The sequence below is a fragment of the Vulpes lagopus genome, chromosome 3 (genome assembly GCF_018345385.1).
Source record: "Vulpes lagopus strain Blue_001 chromosome 3, ASM1834538v1, whole genome shotgun sequence".
Classification (NCBI taxonomy): domain Eukaryota; kingdom Metazoa; phylum Chordata; class Mammalia; order Carnivora; family Canidae; genus Vulpes; species Vulpes lagopus.
This window is the reverse complement of record NC_054826.1, coordinates 127509175-127525420: the sequence shown is the minus strand read 5'-3', so window position 1 is coordinate 127525420 and position 16246 is coordinate 127509175. Positions and strand designations below refer to the sequence as shown.

The 16246-nt window shown below is 58.9% G+C and overlaps 1 protein-coding gene across 2 annotated transcripts; it reads left to right on the top strand.

The window, feature by feature from the left end:
* Positions 1–10268, top strand: TBC1D24 (TBC1 domain family member 24). Of its 2 annotated transcripts, XM_041748827.1 has the most exons (8): positions 1–1058; positions 1641–1658; positions 2108–2266; positions 3419–3482; positions 4374–4469; positions 4723–4945; positions 5299–7520; positions 9701–10268. In XM_041748827.1, exons 1-7 carry the CDS (start codon positions 94–96, stop codon positions 5451–5453), a joined length of 1680 nt encoding a protein of 559 aa, XP_041604761.1. In that variant the 5' UTR covers positions 1–93; the 3' UTR covers positions 5454–7520; positions 9701–10268. The 2 variants fall into 2 exon arrangements, with proteins under 2 accessions (XP_041604761.1, XP_041604762.1); XM_041748828.1 differs by lacking the exon at positions 1641–1658.
* Positions 10269–16246: the final 5978 nt, after the last annotated feature.

Below are 16246 nucleotides of genomic sequence, written 5' to 3'. Positions count from 1 at the left end.
CCGTGAAGCCTTGGAGAGGGGGCCGGGGATTGAGCGGCTCCGTGCCCTTCCTGGCAGCCTAGGACTTGCCCCCGGGGTGCCGGGGCCTGCACCATGGACTCCCCGGGGTACAACTGCTTCGTGGACAGAGACAAGATGGACGCTGCCGTGCAAGACCAGGGCCCCAAAGAGCTGAGCTGTACAGAACTGGCAGAGCTGAAGCAGCTGGCTCGCCAGGGCTACTGGGCCTGCAGCTATGCCCTGCGGGGCAAGGTGTACCAGCGCCTGATCCACAACATCCCCTGCCGAACCGTCACGCCGGATGCCAGCGTGTACAGCGACATCGTGGGCAAGATTGTGGGCAAGCACAGCGGCACCAGCCTGCCCTTGCCCGAGTTCGTGGACAACACGCAGGTGCCCAGCTACTGCCTGAACACCCGGGGCGAGGGTGCCGTGCGGAAGATCCTGCTGTGCATCGCCAACCAGTTCCCTGACGTGTCCTTCTGCCCCGCGCTGCCTGCGGTCGTGGCTCTGCTGCTCCACTACAGCACAGACGAGGCCCAGTGCTTCGAGAATGCCTGCCGCATCCTGGCCTGCAATGACCCCAGCAGGAAGCTTGTAGATCAGAGCTTCCTGGCCTTCGAGTCGTCCTGCATGACGTTTGGGGACCTTGTGAACAAGTACTGCCAGGCGGCCCACAAGCTGATGGTGGCCGTGTCCGAGGATGTCCTGCAGGTGTACGCAGACTGGCAGCGCTGGCTGTTTGGGGAGCTGCCCCTCAGCTACTTCGCTCGCGTCTTCGATGTCTTCCTGGTGGAGGGGTACAAGGTGCTATACCGCGTGGCGCTGGCCATCCTCAAGTTCTTTCACAAGGTCAGAGCTGGGCAGCCGCTCGAGTCGGACAGCGTGAAGCAGGACATTCGTGCCTTCGTCAGGGACATCGCCAAGACCGTGTCTCCGGAGAAGCTGCTGGAGAAGGCATTCGCCATCCGCCTCTTCTCCCGCAAGGAGATCCAGCTCCTGCAGATGGCCAACGAGAAGGCTCTGAAGCAGAAAGGCATCACCGTCAAGCAGAAGAGGTAGGCAGGCCCCTCGGGGCCTTGGGTGTGGCCTGCCCCGGGCTGCTCTGAGGGGCCCAGTTGGGTAGAGCTGGGGTGGGGCACGTCCTGGGTGTTGGGGCCTGAACTTGTCCTGCCAGCCTCTTGGTCGCCCACCCTCGCCTGCCCGCCGGCAAACCCTGCCTGGACAGAAAACCACGGGAGGGGAGAAGGGGCCCTGTGGCCCCGGCTGGCTCAGGCAGCTGTGGCTGCAGAAGGCACAGGGTCGTGCCCTCGGGGACAAGGCCATGGCTAAGACGGAAGCCAGACGCCGACCATGGGGTCAGAGGGTCTGCAGTGGCCAGGCTGACTGCCGCGGGTCACTCCCAGCCCTGGGCTCCCTCGCTGCTGTCCCCGTTGCTGCTGGGTACGCTGCCCGCCCCGAGCATAGCACCCGGCGAGCATCCGAACGCTGTCTCGGCCTGAGCAGGCTGTAGGCACAGAGGCCTTTCTCCGGGGCCGCAGGCAGCTGCGTCCCAGCCATCGGTGCCTCCCACTAACCTCTCCTTGTCTTTTATTTTTTTTCTGTCTTCTCTGTGTCCGTTGCTTCCTCCTGTTTTTCAGTGTTTCACTTTCTAAAAGGTAGGTCTGGAAACCACGTCTCCATGCCTGGCTTCTGTCCCTCCTCCAGCCTGGCTGTCGCAGGGCCTGGCCGCTCACTTTGGCTTGGGCAGCTCCACCTTGAAGCCTGGCTGATGTCCAGGCCCTGTCTGTCTGCTCCACTGCCTCACGTGTGCTGTCTCTCAGTGCTCGGCTGGCTCTGAAGCCTTGTCTTGGCAGAGCTGGCTCACTCTCTGTCCCCGTTGATTAGAGAAAAGTGCTTGTGTCGCGACCCAGGCCGGGTGCTCTCCCCTCTGTACCCATGGGAGTGGGGCTCCAGGGGTCAGCACCATCTTGTTTCTTAAATAGATGAGAAGCCCCCTGTGGGCTTAGCTTACACAAGAGGCTCTGCATCCCTGGTGGGGGCGGGGGGCTTGGTCAGGGCTGGGGTCCCGGCTGTGCTCTGACCCCCCCACCCCCACTTTCCCCAGGCAGTTTGTGCACCTGGCCGTGCACGCAGAGAACTTCCACTCGGAGATTGTCAGTGTGAAGGAGATGAGGGACATCTGGTCGTGGGTCCCCGAACGCTTCGCCCTCTGCCAACCCCTCCTGCTCTTCTCCTCCCTGCAGCACGGGTACAGCCTCACCAGGTAACCCCCGGGAGCCCAACGGGGGCTGGGCCTTGCCCTCCTGAGGCCCCAGGGCCTGGACTCTAAGGGCCTGCGGTATGGGAGGAGAGAGTGGGCTGTGGGGCCTCCCAGAATATTCTGCTGGCTGGCGACTGGCCCTCAGATACACCTGGGCAAGGCCCTGCCTCCCCCCTGGGGGCCCCGGAATTGGGAGCCCCTCCTCCTGGACTTCTCTCATTCCCAGGCCACCCAAACCTGAGGGGTCCTTGCCCTGGATACCCAGCACAGCTCCAGGCTCCCGCGTAGGTGTTGTGACCATGCAGGAGGCAGATGCCCACCTAGGAGTTAACAGAGTTCTAGGACAGGGTGACCTGTGGCGGTAGGCCTTGGGGCATTACTCCCCAGCCTTGACTTGCCTCGTCCGCAGGTGGAGCCACGGTATTGTGGAAGGGCCCCCTCAAGGCGTACCGCCTCCCGAGGCAACTCTGCCAGGTAGCTCCAGTCTAGCCTTAGATGGCAGGTAGCCTCAGAAGTTTCTGGCTGTGTCCCAGGTGGCCCCACAGAGGTGACTTTGGGAGAGCTGCCCCAGCCCTCATGGCGGGCACTGTCTGCGGCCCATGAGTGTGTTGGCATAGCTAGAGATACACTCCCCTGCTCCCCAGGGGAGTGGTTCCTGGGAGGCCCGCTGTGCTCCTTGGGAGGCCCGCTGAGGGACGGGCCAGGCAGGACCACTAGGGATACCATGCGAGCCCTGGACACTCAGTGCCACCGCAGTGCGACGTCAGGGCTCCTCATGCACTTCCCAGTGTTGCGTGTCCCTCAGAGGCTCAGGCTCCTGGGTACGTTCCAGGCTTTCCTAGGGCAGGGACCTGTTCCTCTGGTCTTGTGTCCCTGAAGCACCTGGCACGTGGCTATGCCTGCTGAGGACTCTGCCCTGCGCCTTCCCCCACCTCACACCAGGGCCAACGGTCCTGGCGTTGCTGACGGCTAGGGCCCCAGGCTGCCTGGTCTGGGCTTCATCTTGGCTGGGAAGCTCCTTGGCCATCATGCCTGGTCCCCAGGCCTGTCTGCCACAGGTGGCTGGGCATCTCGGATGCTGTGGGCACCAGATGCTGTGGCCAGAGGTGGCACAGAGGAGGTAGTAAGGCTGGCATGTGTGATCTTTGCCCCCAGGTTCTATTTCCAGTGTGAAGGACACGAACCCACCCTCTTGCTCATTAAGACCACGCAAAAGGAGGTGAGGAGGGGTCCTTGCCTCTGATGAGCTTCGGGGAGGGTGGGTGCTGCCCTGAAACCTCCACCCAGGCGGGTGCTGCCCTGAAACCTCCACCCAGGCTTCGTCCACTCACATGGGTGAGTCCAGCCTCCCCTTGTGACCCCCACCCTGTCCCCCTGGGGCTCTAAGCCCCGAATCCGCCTGAGACCACAGGGCCTGGCTTCAGGGAGCACTGCCTGCCGCCCTGCCATCTGCCCCTGCCTCCACCCTGACAGGTAGTTTTCAGGGCGTCCTCTGTCCGCAGGGGCTGTCACCTGGGAAGTGCCCTGAGGCATCCATGAGGGCTAGAACCCAGGTGCCCCCAACCCAAGGGCGCGTGCTTCCCCGGTAGACGCTCTCTGTTCCTTGGCCCCCAAGCCTGCACCCATGGGAATCCCGTGTCTGCATTCTAGCAGGTGACTCATGGTCAGACACTTAGCGCAAAGCCTGCAGCAACTCAGAGGACTGAGTCTGAGGGAATTTTGCGCTTTGCTGGCTGATGGTGTTGGGGAACATTCTAGAACAGGGTCATCTCTTGGAAGCTTCTCTGTGAGGGGCATCCTTAGGGTTGATGGCTGAGTGTGGACGTGGGCTCCTTCCGGTGCTTGAGGGCCAAGGAGGGAAACAAAAGTATCCCAAATAAGCCGGTGCTGGCCGAGGCAGCCGCCCACCCACCCTCACTGCCCACCCCTTGCCTTCCAGACTCTGACCTCCTCACACCACTGGCCACCTCTGGCCCTCTGGTTGTAGGGGGGGGCGGTGCGGCGGTGCCAACAGTGCCCCCCAGCTGTGACTGTACCACCGCCCCCCAGCAACAAGCGAGGGGTGCTCTCACAAGTAGGCGGGGTGCAGCCTCATGACCTTTCTCCCCAGGTGTGTGGGGCTTACCTGTCAACAGACTGGAGTGAGAGAAACAAGTTTGGAGGCAAAGTGGGCTTCTTTGGGACCGGAGAGTGCTTCGTGTTTAGGGTAAGTGAGTCTGCTGGGGTGGTCACACCACAGCCCCCACAGCCCCCCCCCCCCCCCCCCCGTTGGCTTCTTGTTTGTGACCATCAGACCAAACCGTGCAAGAGCAGGCAGCGAGCCTTCTTCGCCCTGTGCCACGTCTCCCCGGCCCGGGCACAGGGCCTGGTGCTGATGAAGACGGGGGGGGGCAGTGGGTGGGCAGGAGGGCCCACAGGGGACTGTGTGCTTGGAACTCACACTGCCCTTTTGCCCTCAGCTGCAGCCTGAGGTCCAGCGCTATGAGTGGGTGGTCATCAAACACCCGGAGCTGACCAAGCCAGTGTCCTTGGAGGCTGTCGCTGCCCCGTCCCCTCCCTGCCGCCCCATGTCCTCAGACCCTGCAGATCGCCTCTCACCCTTCCTGGCCACACGTCACTTCAATCTGCCCTCCAAGACTGAGTCCATGTTCATGGCCGGAGGCAACGACTGCCTCATCATAGGTGAGCACCTCCCTGCCTGCCCTTGGTCACTTAGCCTGGGAGATGGGTGCAGGGTTGTGGGGCGCCGGAGTTCCTGTGTAGCAGGTGCCTCCCCGAGGGACAGGCAGACAAGAGAACTGGGAGTGTGGAGGCTGGAGCAGGCACGGGGGTGGGCGTGGGGACAGGCGGCTGTACGGTGGGGACCCTGGCCAGGGGGGCTTGAGGAGACCGAGGGTCGGCCCTGTGGTTTTGGAGAAGTCTCTGGCAGGACCAGGGCAGGGCCAGCTGTGAGGCTTGCTCCCTCCAAGGGCAGATGTTCAGGAGCAGGAGCAGAGTGGACAGAGGGCAGCCGGCCTGACCTGAGCCTCCCCCAGGTGGAGGCGGTGGCCAGGCACTCTACATCGACGGGGACCTGAACCGGGGCCGCACCGGCCACTGCGACACTTTCAATAACCAGCCCCTCTGCTCTGAGAACTTCCTCATCGCTGCTGTGGAGGCCTGGGGCTTCCAGGACCCTGACACCCAGTGATGCGCCTGCCCAGGTGGTGACTGGGCTGCCACCGTGCAGTGGGGGGTGAGGCAGTGGCCAGACCCCCTCTTCAGGGGAGAGGCAGTAGATGAACCCCCCCCTCTGCGGTGGGCAGCGTGGGGGTGCTCTGGTGGGGGGCCGGGCAGAGGCTGCTGGGACCTCAGCTGGGGGGGGGGGGGGCGTCCCTGCTCAGACCGGCTCAGACTTGCTGCTGCCTCTACCTGGGACTCCTGAGCCCAAGGCCTAGGAGGGGCCACTGAGTCTCAGTCCCTTGGTGTGGGGGTGGGGACCTGACAGCAGAAGGAACCTTCCACCAAGTGTGGGTCCGTGGTACCCCCTGCTGGTGTGTTTTAGCATAGCTCTGGAGCAGAGCCCTGAGCCGCCCTGGGTCCTATGGCTGGTGGCTCCAAAGACACTGCACCCTAAGACACTGCGCCCGCACCTGGGGGGCTGCTCCTGTGGGGGTGCCGCTCCTTGGCCCTGTCCCGCCCACCCCCACAGGGTCCTGACGCCTCCCCCTGCTGGCCGGCGCCTGTGGCCACCTCTTGGAACCACAGGGTGAAAGAGGGGAGGGCAGGATTTGTGCTGAGCTCTGGGCCCCTCCCGAGGGAGGGTCAAGCACCAGTATGAGGAAGGGCCTGAAGGGACATCATGTGTCCTGGTGTTCCAGAGCCTGGGGCTTCTGCTGGGCCTCCCTGCGGGCTCAGTCCCAAAGAGGCGGCCCAGAATGGCCCAGGCCTCTGCCACAGACCCCACCCCAGCCAGCTCCATTTCCAAGGACTTGCCCGGGGAAGTCCACACTTCCTAGCTCTCCTCCTGTCTGCTGGGGGCCTCCTCCGCTCCCCTGCAGCCTCTGGGTGGCCCCAGGATCCCACCCAGACTCCTCAGCGTGGCACCCCTGTCTTCGTCCTTCAGCACGTGCAACCTGCCTCCTCCCCGGGCCCCTCCCACGCAGCTCCTTCGCCACACACCCCCCTACAGCCCTCTCTCAGCCCTGTCGTTGGCATACAGCATGGCTTTCTTGTGCTGCCACCTCCCCCCTTTGCCCTACCCAGCCTGGCTCCACACAGGCCCTGTAGACTGTAGGTGCCCCGTGAAGACTTGGGGAGCAGCCTCCCACCGCGTGACCTCCCTCAGCTGGTCCTGAGGGCCTGGGCACTGGGGGGAGGAGGGGAAGCCGACAGCCACCCGAGCAGCCCTGTGGGCCTGTGGCAGCTCGAGCCACAGGTGCCAGGGGTCCCGCCCGCCAGCCTGATCCCTACGTGGCTGTGGCCCTCGGTGGCCCCGGGCACCGTGCCTCTGCCATCTCCATACTGCTTGCTCTTGGTGTGGGGCATTGGCCTTCTCCTGCCCCAGTTTCCTGTCTCCTCTGAGCCGGGCTACCGTGGTACAGGAGGAAGGACCAGGGGTCCTTGTGGCTTCAGGCAGGCCCGGAATCTGCCTGGAACTTTGTTTCTCCACCTGTAACATGGGGCCAGTCATCCTGCTCTGCTGTCCCCAGGGACTGTCCAGAGGCTCCAAGGGGGACAGTGTGAGTCCCTAGTAAGGGACAGAGGTGCTGAGAGGCGGTACCATGCTCGCCACCCCCCCACCCCGACCACTGCCACCCTTGCCCCCGCCCTGAGCCCCCACAGCCCTCTGCTGTAGCACCAACTTTGGTGTTCATTAAACACGGTCTCGTTATGTGAACTCTGACGGTCCAAGTCTGCAGTCTTCGGTCAGAGGGGCCTCCAGGGGCTCCTCTGGGCCTGCTGCCAAGCGGGGTGCCACAGGCGGCACCCTCAGCATGCTGGTCAGTGCATCATCCGTGGAATGTTGACGGCCTTTCAGGGCGCCTGGAGGTCCATTCTAGCACCATCTGTGTGGCTCCCTCTGGAGGGAGCCTGGGGGATTCTTCTGAGAGTGAATCTGGAGGAGTCTCTGGCTGCCCGAGGGGTCCAGCATAGGAGGCCCAGCGCTGCTTAGCCACCACCTCTATCTGTGGCATGAAGTCTCCGCGTGCGCATGCGTGGTCCTCCGTTCCCTCGGCTCTCACGTCGTCTTCCCAGCTGTCCTGCTAAAGTAAAGGTACGTGTGGTTATTACCTTCATCTTTAACTCCGATTTAATGTCTAGTCACGTATCAAGTGCTTCCAAGTAGAACACATTTTGTTAATATTCTCTATCATTTCTTACTGGTTACCTAAAATTTGCTTTTGATGTTAAAAATAGCTAACGTGTATGGAATTGCATGACGAATTATCATTTTTTTTCTAGAAGCATTTAAAAACTTATTTTGAGGGGTGCCTGGCTGGCTCAGTCCGAAGAGCATGGGACTCTGGTCTTGGAGTTGTGAGTTCGAGTCCTACATTGGACATGGAGCTTACTTTTAAAAGGTTTATTTAAAAAATAAAGCAGGGGGATCCCTGGGTGGCGCAGCGGTTTGGCGCCTGCCTTTGGCCCAGGGCGCGATCCTGGAGACCCGGGATCGAATCCCACGTCGGGCTCCCGGTGCATGGAGCCTGCTTCTCCCTCTGCCTGTGTCTCTGCCTCTCTCTCTCTGTCTTTGACTATCATAAATAAATAAAAAAAAAATTTAAAAAAAAATAAAATAAAATAAAAAATAAAGCAGGGATCCCTGGGTGGCGCAGCGGTTTGGCGCCTGCCTTTGGCCCAGGGCGCGATCCTGGAGACCCAGGATCGAATCCCACATCAGGCTCCCGGTGCATGGAGCCTGCTTCTCCCTCCGCCTGTGTCTCTGCCTCTCTCTCTCTCTGTAACTATCATAAATAAATAAAAAATTTAAAAAAAAAATAAAAAATAAAGCAGAACAGGGACGCCTGGGTGGCTCAGGGGTTAAGCATCTGCCTTTGGCTCAGGGCATGATCCTGGGGTCCTGGGATCGAGTCCCACATCAGGTTCCCTGTGGGGAGCCTGCTTCTCCCTCTGCCTATGTCTCATGAATAAATAAAATAAATTTTTAACAAAAAAAATAAAATAGAACATAGTTAAAAACAGTTCATTAAATTAAAGAAAACGTTAAAGTGGACTATATGCCTTTAGGGCTTCAGGACATTAGTTTTTCAAAAATAATTTATAATAGAAGAGTAAGTCATTTGTATTAATTTTTCAAGAGTTTTAATTGCTGAATCAAAATTAGTATTTCAACTTTTCTGACTTTTATAAGCTGCATGCTTAACTTTTTGAGTTCTTCATGGCAACTTGTTTTAGAAAATTCTTTTTTTTTTATTTTTTATTTTTAATTTATTCACGACAGAGAGAGAGAGGCAGAGACACAGGCAGAGGGAGAAGCAGGCTCCATGCAGGGAGCCCAATGCAGGACTCCATCCCGGGTCTCTCCAGGACCACACCCTGGGCTGAAGGCAGCGCTAAACCGCTGGGCCACTAGGGCTGCCCTGTTTTAGAAAATTCTGAAGATTTCAGGCTTTCAGATTCCTCTTACCCATTTCCTGAATCCATAAGGCCTTTATAGTCCCCTTATGTGTGTTGTATTTAATAGATTCAGATTTTGTAAGTTTTAAATTTTGAAATAACTTCGGATTTACAAGAGAAATGGAAAGGTGGTACAGAGACTTTCCATAGCCCCCGCCCCCCTCCTGCAGTGTAGATACAGGGCACATATCCGAGCAGTAACAAATGTTGATATATAATGCTATTAACTACAGATTTAGCCAGATTCCTTCAGTTTGTCCAGTCCTTTTCTCTGTTCTAGGAATAGATTTAATTTGTACAGATATTTACATTTTTTTAAAAAATGCAGAATGTCCTCAAAATTCACAAGACTAAACCTGTTCAAAAAAATAAATTGCCACTAATTAGCACAGTGAGGTCTCAGGCATGGATGCCTGTCGTGACTGTTCTCGTCCTTCCGCCCCCAAATGTCTCGTTTGCATGTGGACGTTACCAGCTGAAGCAGGAGTACAGCGGATGCCTCACAAGTGCTTCACGCTACCACATCTAAGTTAGAGAAGGGTGTGGATCTTTAAAAATAACCTGGTATAAAACAAAATTATGACCACGAGGTGTTAAGATGGCAGAGCAGTCAGGGGGCCCTGAGCTCGTCTTTGCCCCTCGAACACAGCTAGATACTTATCAAATCCTTCTGAACACCCAAGAAATAAGTCAGAGGTCTGAGAGGACAAAACTGCAAGCCTACAAAAGTAGGAAAGTGACCACCTTGTGGAAGAAACCAAGATTGCACTGTATGTTGACTAAAATTTCAATTAAAAATTATGATCTTCATTATAGTCGTGTCAGATTGTGGTCAAGAAGTGAGGCACAGCATCACGTGACTCGTCACTGAAGATGAAATGCGTCACATGTTTGCAGACACGCTCACTTGACCAGACCCTATGGAATTTGTTAACTCTGTGCTTGGGACCAAGGAAGCAAAATCAGGGGACACGCTGTCACACAGACATGCTGACTCGTGACATGACGCAGAGACACAGCAGCAGAGCTGCTGCTTCAGCTTGCCAGATCCACAGGTGTATTCCCAGCTGGCCAGAAGCCCTTGGGTTGCCAGGAAGCATCCCCAAGTGCGGGTGCCTGCAGGTCGGGTCTGCTCCAGGGGCGCCGGTGACAGCATGGGGGTCCGGGAGGGGCCCTGCTCCATTTCATATGGAAGTGCGCTGCTTGGCAAAGGACATGGTTTGCCAAAAGCCAGTGAGCTAATGATTAAGGAGGAGAAAGGGTTGTGTGGGTCCCTTTACATTCCCGTTCTCATGTAGGGTGGTCATTGGCTGAGAAATGGATTTTACCAGATTGACACGTTGGAGCATCTGAGTGAATAAAGGATGGCGAGACCAAGTGAAAATAGACTGGCGTGTCGTGACTGGATGTGTGGCTTGGCAGCCAAATCTAAGTTGGGGAAAGTGAAAATAAATGATTCAGGAATATGGTCGGTCAGTGTTCATTTGAGCCCTAAATAAAATTAAGGCAAACTAGTGAAACCACACTGAAATATTTGATATGCAAACATTTCTGTGGGATGGGAGGGCCTGGGAGCAGCGTCTCTGGTCATGACCACGTGGACGGCCGAGGAGGACAGGGTGACACTGGCCCGAGGAGGATCGCTCCCTGAAGTCTCCCTCTCTCTGTTGGAAGGAGACCCATTCTGCTGCACTTACGCACACCAAGTCGTCGCCCCCCCCACCCCAGTTTTGTTTACTCCGGTTCACAGCGCCCATCAAGTGGACACATGCCCCAGGGTGAGGAACGTGAAGCAGCCACCGGGAACCGCCGTCCAAAGTCTCAGTCCAGGGTTGCACGGATCCCAGTCACACGTGCAGCCCGGCTTAAACCCTGCTGGTTCAGAATGAGAATATTTTGTCTGGACGTTGGTATGAGCCCGCGTGCATGTCCCCTCGAATACCTGGCGCTCCCCCGGCCGTACCTGTATCCTGCGAAGAAAGCCGCGACACCCGGTGGCTTGCAGCCAGGCCGAGGCCATCCCGGTGGGGCTCCTCGGGCCTGCCGCTGCTGCCTCCCGTGAGGGGGAGCTGCTTCTCTCTTCTCCCCACTTCCTCACCGTAGGCTGTGCCCCGCAACACTCCGTCACCCCGGCACCTTCCTGCTGCCCCGCCTCGAGCGCCCTGGCGCTGCTGGCGCTCGGCCACGGTGTTTTCTGGGGCCTTTACGCAGGCCTGTGGCTGGCCTGGCCGCTCCCCGGCCCTCGGGACGCAGCGGTCACGCTGCCCCAGAGGCCCCAGGAGCCCATGTGCTGCTGCTGTCCCGTCCAGGCCGGTTCTGGAGGGGAGACGGGTGTGCTGCTCTCACGCGGCAGTGTGCATTTCTGGGGGCCATGCTTGGGGGATGCCCCCAAACTCCCTGCAGCAACGACTCCTTACTGTAAGCGTCCTTGGCATCATTTTGTGACTGACGTTAAGACTCTGGCCCAGGCCTGTTCCCTGGGTGAGGGGTGGCCCTGGGTACAGAGCTGTAGCCCTTGACTTCAGACGCCTGCCTCCCTTGGCCAGGTCGGCTTCGGGGAGCAATGTCTGCGTGGAGCTCAGCCCGCCTGGGGACACCCCTGCCCCTGTACCTCCCAGCACCTGCCCTCACGGGGGCCCCCTGCAGGCCTGCTTTGCGGTGTCTGTGGCCCATCTTGTGTCCCCACCTCCACCCAGCCATGGGGGTGCTTTGTTTCAGTGTCTTTTTTTTTTTTTTTTTTTAACATTCAGCCCAACCATTTTGAAGTGACCAACCCAGTGGCCTTTGCACACATGTTCAGGTAACACGCCTGTGTACCCTTCCCCAGCCGCCTACTCATCCCTTAACCCCCACTCAGGGACCATCCACCCTGAGGCCTGAGGACTGCTTCCACCTCAGCAGCCGGGCTCCGCGCTTGGGATGATCTGTGAGTTAAGTTCAAACTGGCTCGAGGCTCTTCCCTTGCTCCAGACCCTCTTCATCTGTTAGGGCCTTGTTCAGAGATCGGCCCTCCAGGGCGTCCAAGCTACCATGCCCCACCCCCTCTCGTCTCCCTTCTGTGTCCAGTAACCACAGTTTCCGCTGTAGCATCAGGACATCAGGTCTGCACGGTCAGCCCCACCCCCACCCCCACCCCCCACCTCCAGACTGCAAGCTCCTGCAGAGTGAGAGCCTTCTTCCTCAATTTTGAATCCCCGGAGCCTAGCTGGGTGCCTGCACACACTACATGCTCAATAAGTGTTAGAGGAGTGGCTTAGGGTTGAAGGCAGCTGTAAATCCTGCTGGTGGAGGCAAACCCTGAATGGGCCCGGACCAGACAGAGCATCCAGGGCAGACGATGCCCCTAACAGGCACCGTTTCTGAGAAGCTGCCCTGCGTGCCAGCCTGGGTGCCAGGCCCCCTTCATGCCCAACAGCCCAGAGGGAGGAGCACACACCACCCCCGGGGGGTCAGGTTTGGCCCCTGGGCTCTCTCCCACCAGTGATGGTGGGGAGTGTCGGGTCTTGATTGTACCACTCTGTATTTACCTAGAGGACGTTTTTAATTTGGGGACTTCTTTTTAATCCTATCATTTTGGGTCACCTGGGTGGCTCAGTTGGTGAAGCATCTGCCTCAGGTCATGATCCTGGGATTGAACCCCACGTAGGGCTCCCTGCTCAACGGGGAGCCTGCTTCTCTCCCTCTGTGCCGCCCCCTCCTTGTGCTCTTTCTTTCAAATAAATAAGATCTTTCTAAATACTTGTATCAGGGCAGCCTGGGTGGCTCAGCAGTTTAGCGCCGCCTTCAGCCCAGGCTGTGATCCTGGAGACCCGGGATTGAGTCCCACATCAGGCTCCTGTATGGAGCCTGCTTCTCCCTCTGCCTCTCTCTCTCTTTCTGTATTTCTCATGAATAAATAAATAAATAAAATCTCTAAAAAATGAAAAAAAAAACCGTATCATTTTATATGCCTTAATTTTTTTTTTAAGTAAGCTCTACACCCAATATGGGGGCTTGAACTCATCATCCAGAGATCAGGAGTTGTGTGCTCTGAGCTGAGTCAGCCGAGCACCCCAGTATAAGCCCTTATTTTATTTTTTTTAATTTTTATTTATTTATGATAGAGAGAGACAGAGACAGAGACATAGGCAGAGGGGGAAAAGCAGGCTCCATGCACCGGTAGCCCGACGTGGGATTCGATCCCGGGTCTCCAGGATCGTGCCCTGGGCCAAAGGTAGGTGCCAAACCGCTGGGCCACCCAGGGATCCCTAAGCCCTAATTTTAGAAAATCATACCAGAAAAATCACCTTTGCTTATTCCCCTCCCGTGGCACTACTAGGCCCTCATCCCAGCCTTGCATGGGCCACTAGGAGCTCTTGTCCAGCCAAGCCACAAGAGCAGGATGCCATCTCTTAGCATCATGCCCCATGGCATGCCTTTACTGTGACATGGAAAAATGGAACTGTCCACAGGGAGAGGGCGCCTTGCAATTTCCTGATGTTCTCTTTTTTTTTTTTAATTTTTATTTATTTATGATAGTCATACACGAGGAGAGAGACAGAGAGAGAGAGAGGCAGAGACACAGGCAGAGGGAGAAGCAGGCTCCATGCACCGGGAGCCCGACGTGGGATTCGATCCAGGGTCTCCAGGATCGCGCCCTGGGCCAAAGGCAGGCGCCAAACCACTGTGCCACCCAGGGATCCCCCTGATGTTCTTGATAAGGCTGCTGCCATCAGCTGCCAAACTCCTTTCTTGTTTACGTGGCTTCCTTGGGATAAGTCCATCTCTCCAATCACTTGGAAAGTAATTCCTGGTCTCTATCTCCCCAGCTGTCCCCCTTCCTCGCCTCCCCCCCCCAGTCTCTATCTCCCTCTATCAGGGTCTCTGGCTTGAGTTTCCCAAAGCCTGCCCTCATTCCTAGAAATCCCCACCTGTGAGATGACAGGCCAGGGTCTCGAGATGCTGTGATTTCCCACTGGGGACCTAGCGGTGAGGGGGAAGGCAGAGGCGTGTGTTCCCTGTCACACACCACATGCACCCCAAGCCCCACCTGGTGCTGGGAGGCCAAGGAGAAGGTGCCCTGGGTCCCTCCTGGCCCCATCTCTGGTCACTGGCTGCTCTCCAATCCTTCATATAGGAGACGAGGAGGTGTGGTAAGCCACCCCGGCTCAGCCCCACTGCGAGTCAGAGTTTCAATTCCACCTCTCCCTGGCAGATTGACCGGGCCAAGACATTTGACCCTCCTAGGCCCACTTCCTTGTCCACAAAACAGGAGTCAAGGAAGGTGATATATTCCTCAAAGGGTCTTTATGAGGATTGTATAACACTCTAACACATTTAGGACAGGCCTGGCACACACCTGGGGATCAGTAAACATTAGCTTTATGTGCCAGACATCCTACCGGGGATCAGGGTACAGAAGAAGAGGCACTGGGACTCCCAGTAGGAGATGTATTGAGTGACAAAAGGTAATAGTGGAGTGTGAGGGATGGAGGAGGGCTCTGAGAAGGGAGGAAGGGAGGTCAGGAGGGCTTCCTGGAGGAGGTGGTGTTCTTGAGCTTGAGTAGCACCCCCTCTGCAAGAAGGGAAGGAGACTATTTGGTGCAGAGCCACAGGCTTGGGACACAGGTGAGGAGGGAGCAGCACGATGGGTGATGAGATGGGGGGCCGGTGCTGGGGATAGATGGGAGGGGACACCAAAGGGTCCAGCCTGTGACAGGAAGACGTTGAAGGATTCCAGGAACGGAGCGGCTGGTCAGGCGTGCTTGCTGGAAAGATCCTGCGGCTTGAGGGTGAAGAATGCTTTGGGCGGAGGGAGGCTGAGACAGCAGGCCAAGCAGGTAGAGGCTGTGAGAAGCCCCCAGCGGGAAAGGAGGGCGGCTCAGGCGGCCAGCGGCGGGTTGGGGGCCGAGCCCGGAATCCCCAGGATCCAGGGCCGGTGAGTAACTGGGAGTGAGCAGTGGCGTGACTAAGGCTGCTGGTGCCAGCAGCTGGGTGGACGCTTGTGTCTTTTGCCCAAAATGGAAATAACAGAACGGAACAGAGTGAAAGGGGGGGGGGGGTGAGCCGGGTGGGGACACGCTGGCCTGGGGTGGCAGCAGCGCCCCCAGACCCAGCGTGACCTCCCGGACCCGCTCTGACCCCTAGACCTAGGATCCCTGCCGCCCTCGCGGGGTGTGCTCTGCCCACCTCTGGGGCTGCTCCCTGACTGGGGGCACCTGTCCCCCTTCCTCTGAATTCCCCCTGCCCGCAGGCTCCCAGCCCTGCAGGGCCCGGGCTGGTCCTTGTTCCTCCCTGTGACCCCGGGAAGAAGGTAATGAGGGGTCAGTGCTGTGGGAGGTGAGCTGGAGAGGGGGGAGGGTGTGCAGCGGGCAGCTGCCCTGCGGCCACGAGGCCCACTCCCACGGCCTGACAGCCGTCCCCTGGTTTCGAGCAATGGCCATCTCAGGTGACCTTGGCAAGGCAGGGAGCTGGGAGGGCAGGTGAGGTGCAGGAGCCCCGGAAGGCCGCTCTCCAGAAGTCGGAGAGGAGACGAGGGCAGCCGACCAAGGTGGGCAGGCCTCGTCGTGTGGCAGCCTCCTCCCTTCAAAACAGGACAGACCAGACTCACCGTGGCTGCGGGCTCCGAAGGTGGAAGACCGGGCCCAGCCACGCAGAGGAGGGCGCCAGGGAGGTGCCCGGGCAGGGAGTGCGGCGGGAGCGCTAGGCCCGCCGCCCACGTGGGGAAGCCGCCACCCAGGACAGTCAGCGAGGGGGCCAGGAGCCCAAGCAGGGGGGAGCACCAGCTCCCACCCGCAGGGGACCAAAGGGCGAAGCGGGGCAGAGCAGGTGGAGAGAGAAGGCAGCTGCTGGGAGGGAACCACCGGCCGCCCCTCCCCGAAATAAATGCGGCCCTGCAGGTGCCGGCTAGGCGGCTAGGCGGCACAGGCCGGAGGGCATGGGTCCCAGAGCGTGCGGACACCTGGGGAAGCATCCACAGGTCACAGCACCCACAGGGCTTCAGGGCGATCACGCCTACGTCCTGAAGGGCGAAGAGCCCCCCCTCCAAGTTTGGGTCCCCGATGCAAGGGCAGATGCGCGCTGGGGGCTCCTCGTAAGCCGGGAGACAAGGCACCGATCGCTGCGTCGGTGGCAGCTGGGGCCGCGTCTGGGGGAGACGGATGGCAGGGTCTGGGTAGGGGGACCCCGGGGGCACAGGGCCTCCCAGGCCGGGGGTGAGGGGCTTTCCCGGGGCCGGCGGCACATCGGGCCGGCGCCCCGGACTTGAGCTCCGCCTGCCCGAACCCTCGGGCCGCCCCGCGAAGTGTGGAGACGTCCCGGGTCCCGGGATGAAGGCCGCGAGAGCGCCCCGGCCGAGACCGCCCGGCGAACGTAAAGCGAAGC